This window comes from Bombus pascuorum, chromosome 1 (assembly GCF_905332965.1).
Source record: "Bombus pascuorum chromosome 1, iyBomPasc1.1, whole genome shotgun sequence".
NCBI lineage: Eukaryota > Metazoa > Arthropoda > Insecta > Hymenoptera > Apidae > Bombus > Bombus pascuorum.
In genome coordinates this window covers 28877822-28891061 of record NC_083488.1, presented here as the reverse complement: position 1 = coordinate 28891061, position 13240 = coordinate 28877822, and the positions used below count along the sequence as shown (strand labels likewise).

The following is a 13240-nucleotide window of genomic DNA, read 5'->3' as shown; positions in this document are numbered from 1 at the left end:
AACGCGTAATCTGTATCAAAGAAATAAGGATTTAGGAGCTTAAAAATAATAAAAATTCGGTAATAAGCCATTTTCAAAGAACATACATCGCGTTGGAATTCGCATGTGTTCGCACCTTTTTCTGTTTCGTATCTTTTTTAGCCGATTCTTTCTCGTATCTCGCATCGTTGTCCACCGAATGCGAGAATATTTCACTGTGGAAATTAATCAGTGAAATTCTCGCAAGCAATTAATTATCTTGCTTTTAACAATTTCACGCTCCCGTTTATCCTTTGCGCCCTCGGTGTTCGCCTGTTTGTGTCACTCAGGTGCAAAATCGAGCGTAGTCCCGTTCACGATTTTATCGTGTTTTTCGGTGCATGCGTTGGTCGGCGTTGGGATTTCGCTGACAACGCATCCGATCGTTTATTCGACTGCGAGTAAAACGAAATTAACGTAACGTCGTTCACTTAATCGTTCCGTTTACACGAACACCGCTGAGTGTGTGCCACCATGATTTCGTACTTGTGCCTCGTGTTATGGGTAACACTGGACGTGATTGAAAAACGGCGTTTCCCGAGTCAACTGAAAAATTGCACGTGGTTTAAATCGCGGTTTAATCTGCACGTGCAACATTGTGATATTATGGAATTATTTGTATCTCCCGTCTAAAATGCAGAGAAAGAGATTTAGTGTAATAAAATACTAATGAATTCAGTGTGGATGATGCAGGTAATAATGACCTCCTTGTTGTCAAGATTTCTTCCATTTTTTAAATCAAATAAAAAAGATGTTCCTTCAAGTTTTTATGGGAAATGGATAGTATTAATTGTATTATCAGTAATATTTGGAAACATTAATAAATGTACGTGTAAAGTGTAAAAAACACATGTTTGCACATGGAAAGTTAAAGATATTCTCAAAGCTTTAATAAAATATAGTTCACTGAATCAAACATATTTTCAATTTGCAATTCTATTGGAATCATTATGATACGCTATATCACACAGCAATCTCTTCCTATTGAAATTACAAAATCGTATTACAAGGGCTTGCGTGGTTCATCTTCGAAGCGTCGGGTTTTCGCTTACGGAGTTCGAAAGGCAAGATTCAAGGATCTTGGCAAACTAGGCTAGTCATGGGAACCGCATCGCAACCTCAGCTTCTATAATCACTGATATAACTTACTCAGTAGATGACTTTGCTAAGCTCCGCTTTTGAAAATACTTACTTGTAAACGAAGAAACGCGAACTGGTCGGATACTTCGCGAAGAAATATCCTGAAGAAGAAAGTCAAATAAATAGACGAAATAGACGAATCGTCGCGTCGCCCTAAATTACATATGTACCAGTTTCTATGGACTGTATAACGCTATTATAAGTTCGACCCGAACTACTTTATCGTCGTTGAAGTGGTCACTGCTTCTAAGAAAACTCTACATCTTATTTTTTAGTTTTCTCAAGCACTGAAGCCATCGACAGCGTATGGACAAAAGACTGGGACGAAGGCAGACCATAAACAGTAGACAGACAACGATGGCTTCAGGGCTTTCAGTCATAGGATAATACTACTAGCGTGCGGACCAGCTCAAATTATATTCCGACTTGTATTTACACTTCTGTATTAAAATATATTTTCTACCTTGCAATTTATCCATCGTTCCTTTGTTCACACATCTAATAACCTCAACAATCGTTAGTCGAATAAAGAATTTTTCAGATGATAGAACGATACCGCAAGGTTTGAAACATATAGTTCCCAGTTTCTTATTGTACGTTAATTTGACAATTTATACAAAGTTTACAGAGTCATAAGATTCTACGATGCACAACTGTTAATACTGACAACTGTATAACATAACCATTCTATTTTTTATTTGTAGTTTCAAATCAAGCAATCGGATATATTAAAGGATAGTGTACACACTACACACGATTACACATGTCGCGTGACCGACAAGTATTTATTGCGTGCTGACTAAAAGGATCTATATACCACACATCCATCGAAATGCATATTAACCACTCGTAAATCAATGAGAACTATTTTATACGCATGCCAGATCGCAAATATTTTGTTGGGAAATTGGCTTGGTTGTTTAGGTGATCGTTTCGTGACACCGCTGCGGTGATTGAAATCGCATCGACGTGCGAATTAGGAATTTGGAAACATGTTATTGATTTGTATAAATGGATATATTGTCGTTGATGAATTATGTCGGAAAATAGAAATTGCCTAATTGCAAGATATATAAAGGGCAGTTCCATGGCCTTTTTTCAATACTTTAGGTATTCCATATTGGTTTCGGTAAATAGGATATTCAAGAATTATAATTTTTAATAGAGAAATTAATTTAATGGGCAATAAGCTTAACTTACTGATCCATTAACGTTTTGAGGGCGATACTCGACAATTAGGCTACTGAAATTTTAATGTATTATACCAGAATATAGAGAGCTCAATATGTTGGAAATTATGATCTTTCAATATCGAAATATCACGAATATTAAAATATTCAGCTTAAGAACAAAACATACTTTCCTATTCAATTCCAAATAATCATTGTGAACAATATACTGTGTCTAGAAAATAGTCAACAGATTATGTAACATATGCTTACGTCAACTATTAATAATCTTTGCTTACAAGCATGAATCATTAATAGGGAAAGTGGTAAAAGGTAACAAAATTTTATTAGACAGAATTAAATAGTTCCGAACAATGAATGTTCTGGTACTGTTCTGTAGAGAATTCTGAAGATTGCAAGGCCAACTTTACTTTCTTAAATGGCGTCATAAGCTCTTTTTTATTAAAGCATTATTTTACAACATTTATAAAAAAGAGAAATTAGAAACGAAAAATATTCACAGAGCGTTTAGATAAATTTTCTCCTCAGTAGTAAACAAATAGTAAAACAAAGTAAACAAAATTAGTCGAATGTGTCATATTCATGATCCATCGCAAAATCTCCGATGGCGCTTCCAAATTCATCGTTCAACGTAAAATTGTGTTTGTAAGTGGAAAAAGCAGAGCGACGGAATGCGACACGTGAAAAAGGGACTCTAGCACAAAGTGTTTGCGAACACTGTAATCCTCGTGAGAAACTTATCGGACAGAACAACACGGTTCTACAACCACACACACACACACACACACTCTCGTCGTTACACTACCATATAACGCATCGTGTCATCGTTCCAAAGCGAGATAAAACAAACGCACTTAACGCGTCCACTGCAACACGCGCACGCTGCCGCATTGGAAAAAAAAAAGAGAAAAAAATGCTAATTCCGTTGTTGGCATTGTGGTCGCTCAGCGGACTTTTTAGTAGTTTAGAGTATAAAACATCTTTGAAGTACGCTGTTTGAATAGCTTCGGCAACGTAACGTGTATCTCGTGTGTTTGATTGTGTTTCGCCGCCAAACAGACTATAATACCTATACATATGTGTCGAAAGAAAAATCTTGCTCGAAATTTACCTCAATCTTTTCCAATTTGCAAAAATTTCAGTGACAGTAATTGTACTTTTATGTCCATTATCATTCATGGTATTCATTCTTATATTATTGTTCGTATTTTGTTCGTATAATACTTATTTTATCATTGTTAGGTTGCAGACTTTTACGTATTTCAAGATGTTTTACATAACACACGCAATGTATACATAAAACTTCTTCATCGTAGGTATTTAAATACTTTCGTACTGTTTGCTGTAGGATACATATAATATTTAAAGGATACAAGAAATGTCGCAGATACTACTCTTTCGGTTGTGTTTATAAAAATATGATTTTGCGTATATATATAAATATCTTCGGTATAATCGTTGGATTTAAAAAAATTATTTTACTAATATACTTCGTCAAAATACATCTACTTCCGTTAACTTTTCTTCATTTATTTATCTTTTTGCTGCGAATGAAAAGGTGAAGGTCGACCGAACATCATTGGAAATTTATGACACAACGAGTCACCTTACATTGTATTAAGAGAACATACGTGTATGTTGAAGCAACGCGAGAACTGGCGTGAGAAGAGTAACGGAAAGGTAGGAACTAGTTTAGTGGACGATTCCGTCGTAGCTAGATGGAGATTGCCCGAACGAAATTGCATGGGGAAGAAGGTGCAATCCCATGGGATAAATAGACGTTACCCCTGCTGACCTTTCGTCGTAGTTACGACGTTCCGAGATAAATCGACTGAAAATCGACGAACGATGTGAAACGTTGGATATCTGTTAGGGAAATTCGTTTCACGGGTATTGTCGAAAACGAAAGAAGCAAAAAGCTGTCCATTATTTTGCCATCGTAGCACGGTGCTTCTTTTTCTTCTCTTTCCTTTTCTACCTTCATGAAATTTTCTCAACAAAGATTGATATCCTCCATTGTTCTTTCTCGTCCTCGGTGTACCGAGTGTATGCGCTTCTAATAGAATATTTTAAAAGGCAATTTAAAAATACGGCCGGCTTGTCAGAGTAACCAAACCGTCAGTGTATAATGAGCAGGTCTAATTGAACGAGCTGATGGTCGCGTTCCATAACGTGAAATTATTTTACCGGACTTTACGTCGTATTCCACAGGAGCTAAACGCGCGATCACAACGCGCGCGCCATTCATTTTCATGATCGTTTTCGGTTCTTTCACGCGAGAAGATTAAATTCACAGCGACAGATTGCGGCCGCATCGGAATGAAAATAATGGACACGACGTGTGTTTAATCGCCCGCTTTAGAATTTACAATCGTAACTGTTGTACGGTAAAAAGTTTTATAGCGCTGAATCTGGTTAGCGTTGGTAATTATTTCGTTTCACTTAAAGGTAAGGTTTGATTTTAGTTTCGGACATGATTTCGTGGATTGTCTTTACGTAAAGCAAAGCACAAAGCACACGAAAGCAAATTTCATTTAAATCTTTCGTCTAACATTATCTGCTCTCTGCAAGAAACTAACAATTTCAACAATACTTTTTGAATTTCACAGAGAACTACTGATACTGGTAACTTAAATTTTTCTAAGAAACTATTAATATTAATAATAATTCAAATGTCGCAAGAAACTCTTGATATTAATAGCTCAACAGTGGAGCAGGCTGATCCATGTTCCACGTGAAATAATTATATTACAACGTGTAATCATGGAATATAAATATTTAGAATGATGTCAATTTTAGATAATGTTGAATAGAAAGTTTAGGAATATTATTGAAAGATATAATTTGAACTAAATTAACGTTCACGACAACGCTTCGTCAATATCGTACAGTAAGTAACTGAAACATGGACACGAATGATTTTTAAAAAATGAAAGATATTGACATTTTATTTTTTTGAAAAATAAATATGAAAGCTGTTTAGTGTAACGTGAATTTGTTACGCGAATGTTACTTTTTATATTACGAATATTTCTTGAAAAATCGATTTCAACTTTTCTTGCATTTTTGCGAATTCTTCTCGTAACATAAAATTGTCAAAATCTTCTTACAGGAAATTTGTTTACACCGTGTAATCGTCCAATAATATGGTAATTATTGCGGATTCGAAACTCGTACAAAATTTCTCTCACAGTAATTGAGCCAGGATCGTTGGATTGCCACATTCATGATTAAAGCGTCAATTTACTCAACTCAATGGACAGATCATTGCCGAGCTATTTTCTTGATTAACTAATATACAAGGTTCATGGAAAAATTAGGTTAGTTTCTTATTATGAGATGAATTAGTTTGTAAGAATTTAATTTTCTTGTCTTTGGCTTTTTAGGATACCGTAGCAATAAAGACCGCATTAAAGTAGAATTGTTTATTGCCTTTTGTTATCGCAGTGATATTTTTAGAAAATTAATTTCTGGCTGTGACGTTATGGAAGATATAAAGTTATGATTAAAAAATGTACGATTTTGTAAATACGATATAAATAATTTTATATTATTTCGTAGATATATTAATATACAAAAAATTTACTTTTTCTTTTCCTACTCTTGTAAGCACTATTTTATTTTAAAAAGTCTAATAAAAATTGTAATAGTAAAGTGTACCAGAAGTGTCTGCAAATTATTCATTGAAATGTGTTGACTAGAATAAAAAATACAATTCTAGTTTCGAAATTTGCGGTACCAATATATACGCTAAAATTTGCAACAATCCCATCAGACGTACGATGAAAATAAAAATAAAAATAAAAATAAAAACCATGGAATAGAATGGCTCGGAATCTGTAGCGAAAATCGATCGTTCAATTTCCCCTAAAACTAAATTCTCGGAGCAACCTCGCCCAGTCAATTCGCAAAAATCCCTGGTACCTCGTGTAATCAGAGAACGTCCCATTCGAGCGGATAAATTGAACAAGTCCCGTTGCCGCTCCATCGCGTACAAAGATCAGCAGGAATTTCTTAAACGTCGCTCACCGTGGGTGACGAATTGCGATTGATTTACCCTGGTACACGGGAATAACAAACTCGACATAAACACTCGAACATAAAGTCGCGTTTCGATGATGTAAATTAGATGTATATGAATAAGCGTAATGCAATTTTTAATAAATATTTCTAAATTTATATATCTCGATGTACACGTATCTTGCTGAAATAAATGACAGAAATACGATATCGTGGCACGTGACATATTTCTCGTTATTTTCGTATTTGATTGTGAAACTAATTGGAAAAAACGTTAACGATCGGTCAACGAAACAATATTTGACGGTAATGTTTATAAAAACAAAACATATGCAAAATCAGGATAGTCGTATGTTGTTGAGACAACCACTCGTAAGATTCTATAGAGGATGAAATTTCCGGGGTTCTAGCGTCAAGGGGGTAAATTTCGGCTGGAACATCAGCCGATTTTCGTCGCACGCGAGCCGGTTGCTGACACCCATGGGCTACCGTGCGTAAATCGTTTGCATAGGACAACAATATTGGTATGCAAAGGGCAACTCTAGAGGGCGTAGAGTGACATCGCACTCCAAAGGGGTGTCAGTGATGTCGGCAGCGGATACGGGGCGTTCCACAACACTGGAACCCCATGAAGGGTCAGCCTTGGGGGTTTGCGTTAGCAGTGTATCATAAATTATATGCGCTATGTAGGTTCACGGCGACGTGTGCACACAGGGTGGAACGTGCGAAGGGACGTGTGCCTGGGAATACATTGTGTCGTAAGCAAAGAAAGATGCTAACGGATAGGATACCAGGAAATATGGATGGAGTGATTGCGAGAGGAGGAGTCTATTTGTGGTTTGGATAGCTTAATAAAATTAGATACCGTATCGTATGTGAAGTAGCGATCGTATAATTAGCATTCTATTTTTGTAACTCGATTGAAATATGTTTTATCTATCTTTAAATTATTATTATTATGCGCTGCTTATTAAAGACTCCTTCTACGATGTTTGATGAGTCGTCAGTTTAATATATCGTACATTTTAGTAAATTTGAATCTTCCTCATAGAAATAAATGATATTAGGTTGTCTGAAAAGTTTCTTTCGTTTCCTAAGGTGATAATAGATGAATTTTTATTTTATATTATTTTATTGAATTAGGTATGATCCGTTTCGTTATATTTCTATTATTATATTCGTGCGTAATTCAATAAACTAATATAAAACAAAAAACAGTGTGCGCCTATTATTTCCTTATAAAACGAAAGAAACTTTTCGGACAACCTAATATTTTGGGAAAATACAAATATAGGAGATATTTTATTCTGCTTTTTATCAATCGTTGAAATGTTAATAAAAGATCAATTACCGCAAATATCGTAGAAGTATTTGATATATAATAATAATATTTATAAATCGCCGATCGACATATAAACGTAAAACTCCGTAGAGTTAGAAAAGTAGGGGCCACGTGATTCCAGAAATAATATCGTTACCGCAAATGCAGGAATTTCTCCACGTCGAACTTGCCACTTCTTACCCAGAGAAAAATGCAGACGGAGAATGCAAGAATGAGAAATTATGGAGGCAAAGAAGAAAAAATAAACAGCTTGGAAAAATTATCAGCGTGGAAAGGAAGAGAAATAGGTGGAAACACGTAAGAATACAAGGCGAAGACAACGTTGCAGAATGCGAGACACAGGTGGAGAAACAAACAGTGAAGAAAGGGAAAAAAGAAATGTACTGGATGAAAAAAGTGGGGAAACGAGAAAGAATACGGTGGAATAAGAGAAGCGGTCGTAGAGAAAAAGGAAAATTGTCTGCGACTTGTGACACCATTCCGGGATACCATTAGTACGCAGAAACGTACGAGCAATAGTGCATTCATTTGAATGTGTGCAAATGCACGCCCGAGTGCATAAAAGAAACCGGAACGTGCAAAACTATTATTTGCACGTGCATCTCTGGAATCCTGTAAAAAATTTAATTCCTTCAAGGAAAAGGATGTAGCTAGTACGGAGTTATGTCACTTGAGATTCTCTCCGTATATGTTTCTTGAAACATTTTATTTAAATAGAGAGATCCTTCAGCCGAGTGTCAAGATTTTGAAGAATTTTCTTTCAACATGAACATGTTGTGACGCGGTTGCTCGTTTATTTGGATACTCATTATAGAAAACGTTTATGTAAGTACATACTGTGTGTGTTTTGAAATTTCATTAAGAGAATAAGACACGACCATCCTGGTTGTATTCTATAAAATTTGAGAGCAACTTGAAAATGTATACAGTGCATAATATTCGCAGTCTAATGACTATTATCTATGACTATCTACATAGAATAGGGAATAATTAAAATTCTAGCCAAGCAGAATATTGACTTTGAGAGCACATATCCGCTTAAATCATCGAAACTGGTTAAATCTGCCTTCTTCTATAAAATCACCAAAGTTCAAATTATTTAACGCATCGACTCAAAGTTGCCTAAACTTTTTGCCTATCTGCGTATTAGCGGATATACAAGCAAAGAGGAAGAAAGAACAATGAACTTTCAGTAATATAACACAATCACAGATCCGTCGTTATTCCGCAATCTCCAACGTTTCCACTTACCGTTGCCTCGAAGGAAATGTCTTTTATGCAATCCGCTATCTGTCGACCATTCCCCTAGTAACCTTATCTTCTCGGATATCGCGCGACTGGTTGGCGAACGTCTCTTGGAACGGCTCATAGCTGGAATTCCGGCGACGACAATTCGCGTTCGTTGGAGCGGGACAAAGTTTCCCCTTGAAAAAATTCGAAGGAAACACGATAAGGATCGCGGACTGCTGATTCGAGAGAACGATCGCTGCCACGTCGGCAGATACGCGTAAACGAGACTATCCTTGTTCTTTAACGATTCTCGTCGACGACGTAGGTGATCGTGATCCGGTCCGACGTCCTGACAGTTTCGAAACGGTGCGACAGCGAGAGAAAAATGAAAGGTCTGTTACTTTTCGATTGGAATGAATCGTTGTCGTGTTCTCGATTTCCAGAGTCAAGTTTCTTGAAAAGTTTCGAGAAGTAGCCTTGAAGTTTGGAACGTAAGTACAGTGAGCGACGGGGTCGATGGAAATTGTGGTTCATCGTTAACCTTTTCACGCTCGATGTTGCGCAATATTATACTTTAAAGCGTTATTAAGCGACTAAACGATAAACGTATTTGTTTTCGATGAAACTATTTTTCCGTGTTAAATTCGCACTGCCCATAAATTTTATCATTTTACACTATGTTTTTCTTAGAAGAAGATGGGGAGAATTATGTTTCTATTCTCAGTACGGATGAAGTATCGGTTTCCAAAGAACACGGAACATTCGGTTCTGTAGGGGTTAAGGAAATTATTTTCAAGAGAAAGTTTTTGATCGAATTTTGAATGTATTTAGATAATTCTATCTGTTCTAATAGAATTTATGATTCCGTCAATAATTTTTTTTATACCAAGTGAGAAAATTTAATTCTTTTGGTCTTTATCATGGTATAGATTGTGTGTATATCGACATAATTTGAAAAAAAAGTATAACGGACGTAAACTCTCAGCTTAAAGCTGGTCTAGGATCGCGGACTCTATTCCCGCGAGATTTGCCTCATTTTCCTCAGCTTTTACATCACCGCGCAGAAAAAGACAAAAAGGCTGAAAGAAAGGAGGAAAATTGAAAACGTCGCGTACCTCTAACTCTAATCTTGTTACCTACTTCCGATTGTCGCGGGTGTCAAGGAGATGCTCATCCTCTTCTAGTTTATCAGCTCTTCGACTAATCTGATGGAATTTGCAAATCTGCCGCTAAGAAAATACTCTTTCTTCTCGCGACTTGAAGGAAGAAAAACGACGGCACAAAAGAGGATTTCATCGGTTCCTTGTAATTTTCTCAAATTTCCCGCCAGTGAGACTATCCGCTCACGTCGAGACAATTTCCACGGGATATGCGTGTCAGCTGTTACAAAGGAAAGCAAATATTTACACGTCGCCGACTCGGGATGTCCAATTATCGCGTCCCGAGGCGTTTTATCTCGTGCGCTAACTTTCCGACGATATGCAAAGCGGCTCTATTAATTTTCCACTACGTCGGGAACGCGAGGCAACGGAAACACGGGGAACGCGTCTGTACTGTATCCTTGAAATTTGCAACGAGGCCTCGGCCTCGCGAATGAAAATTCAAATCTACTGCATTATGGAACGCGTTTCCATTAATTTTTAATGGCGCGGGTTACACGCGGCACACCGACAGCTGCCAAAACACCGAACGAATTCGCTTGAAATTCGGGCCTCACTGTTAGCATAAATAACCTGAGTTATATTAACTTTTATCCGGATAGCTGGTTCTAAGAACTATGCCTTGGAAAACCGAACGTATTCGGTACGGTTACGTTGAAATAATACGCTGTGAACTATCGTAAAGCGGTTTCCTCTGTTCGTTTTTTGATCATCCGCAGGAAAGTTGTTCAAGTGAAACTAGCGTGCTCGAGAAAACACTGGCAATGTTTAGCCGTCTCAATTTTCATTCTACTAAAATTGCAACAACCAGAGTCGATATACAAACTCCCCATTTGTCTTTTTACTCTTCCGTATGAAGATTACAGGAGAAGATGATAAGTGACACTTGTCATCATAAGTGGAATCTATTCTATGATGTTATGAGTCATAAGATGATTGAGAACCGGATTTCATTATATTATTTCAGTATTATACAGGTTTATCTTGCTCTTCAACTTCTATTTCATCAATAATTAACAAGAAGAAGAAGCAATAGCCATATATAATTCCCTTCGTAATAGCTGTACTACAGTTTTCAGTGAAAAGCATTCCACGCGACGGTGCGCGCATACCTTAACGCTGTGCAAATTATCTGGGCTCTAATAATAATTAAAAGCCCAGCATAGTTGGCACATTTTAACACTCGAAGGCTTCTGAATTTCGCGAGAAGAACCAAACGTAGTTCGAACTGTCGAAAAAATGCGGTGCTCTCGACTGGGTAAAACAAAAAAAAAAAAAAAAAAAGAAAAATAGGTGGGAAACTCGAAACCTCGGTTGAGGCGGGATCGCGAATACCCAGCTAAATGTCGTCCCCGGCATTTCGCTAATTACCAACGCAACACACGAGCTACTACTAATTACGTGGTCCCGCTTAATGGGAAACTCTTAACGAGGGACAAAAGATTCGGCCCGTGAACAGGTTATACGCCACCCTGGCAGACTGTGAAACCATGCAAATTCCACCATTTATCGCTTTTAACTTTTTCCTGATTATTTTCTGCTTAAATACTTTCGTAATCTCTGCGAAATATGTACTCTTATCGAATATCTTGTAATTCTTGTAACACCTTAAATTTCTATACGTATCATATATGTATAATTTTTATATGTTTCAGATTTATTTCAAATTTTATCAATATGTAGGTATAATTCTGGTAGTCGAACACTGCTAATAAAATTTCACAATTTTTCGTATAACATACATCATACGTTCGTAAAAAGCAATGTAGCGTATACAAAAAAGACGTGTAAGTAGTATAGGACGTTATAAGTCAGCCAAAGCATTTTAAGACACGCGTTCTATTTCAGTCTTCTCATACGTAACAGCGTAAGTTTTTAACCTAACTCTCTTGCTAACTTGTTTCTTTTTGAAACTTGTATTATATGTATGTTGTTTAATATCACGTTTATTTTGCACATTGCATTGTAAAATCAAATTAATCGTTATGTAATCGACAGGAGAAACGTAACGACGCTACGAAAATACTATAAAATATTCTTGGAGTTTGGTCGAGTGAATTCTTCGAAGTACAAAAAGCTCTTGAGCTCGGAAGCTTCGGCCCTTACTTTGTTTCAGCTTTAACTGAAATACGTAAAGTATTTCGTGAAATTTAATTCACAATCACTATTTCTTCCGCTAGTTATAGTTTCTGTACTTTACATACTTTAATAAGAATTATTTAATAAGAATAATAAGAATTATTTCATCGGTTACCTGTCGAAACCGATTCGGTACTTTTGGAAGAAAAACTTGTGCTGAGATCTCCTTAATTTGACACGTGTAATTTTACGTGTTCAATTAACGAGAGTTTGCGTGTAATTTGTAGCAATCAAAATTAAATTGCCACTCTGTATATATTCCTTACAGCTTGGCAAATCAATTACATTTTTAATGTACTTATTATTGAAAATCAAATCAACAAAAAAACCACCATGAACGATAACGTGCATTGAGAGTAAATGCAATTGATCACATAAATGGTGTAATGGAACATACGAAATTTTAATTAAAAAGAAATATATAAGATGCAACTCGTATGATAAATTCGCGAATAATTGTCAATTATTATGGAAGTCGATTAAAATATAGAATAACAGCTACAAATTATTCGATCGATTGAAGACACGTTTTTCTACTTTACAGATGACGTTGCAGGTTTCCTGGGTCCGGCACAGAGACGTTCATCTGCTCACTATCGGTCGTTACACGTACACGAACGACCAGCGATTCAGGCCGATTCACAATGCACAGACAGACGATTGGACGCTCGAAATCAAGTATCCGCAACTACGGGATAGCGGTTATTACGAATGCCAGGTCTCAACGACGCCGCACATGAGTCACATCGTATACTTGGACGTGATCGGTAAGCTATTTCAGGCATCTTTACGTTGCACGCGTTAGAAATGTTGTGTGAATGTAGTTTGTCAAAATTAGAATGATCATATTGAACTACAGTGCACGTTTAATGGGAAATTGTAGAAACTAAATTTATTTCAGAATATTCCATTTTTATCATTATGGAATTATAGGACATACATATATAGTAGTGTTTGCCTTTATGCACCAATTCTTGTAGGAAGTAAAGGTATTATATATT

General features: G+C 36.4%; 1 protein-coding gene across 4 annotated transcripts in view; it reads left to right on the top strand.

Annotated features, from left to right (window-relative positions):
* The window catches only part of LOC132915996 (lachesin-like), a 480024-nt gene that overhangs the window by 340408 nt on the left and 126376 nt on the right, over positions 1–13240 (top strand). For 2 of the 4 annotated variants that reach the window (XM_060975752.1, XM_060975751.1), the window contains exon 4: positions 12796–13006. In XM_060975752.1, the coding sequence (XP_060831735.1) occupies positions 12796–13006 (211 nt within the window). Of the gene's footprint in view, positions 1–12783; positions 13007–13240 lie in introns of all 4 variants that reach the window. The other 2 variants (XM_060975749.1, XM_060975746.1) reach the window with 1 other exon arrangement.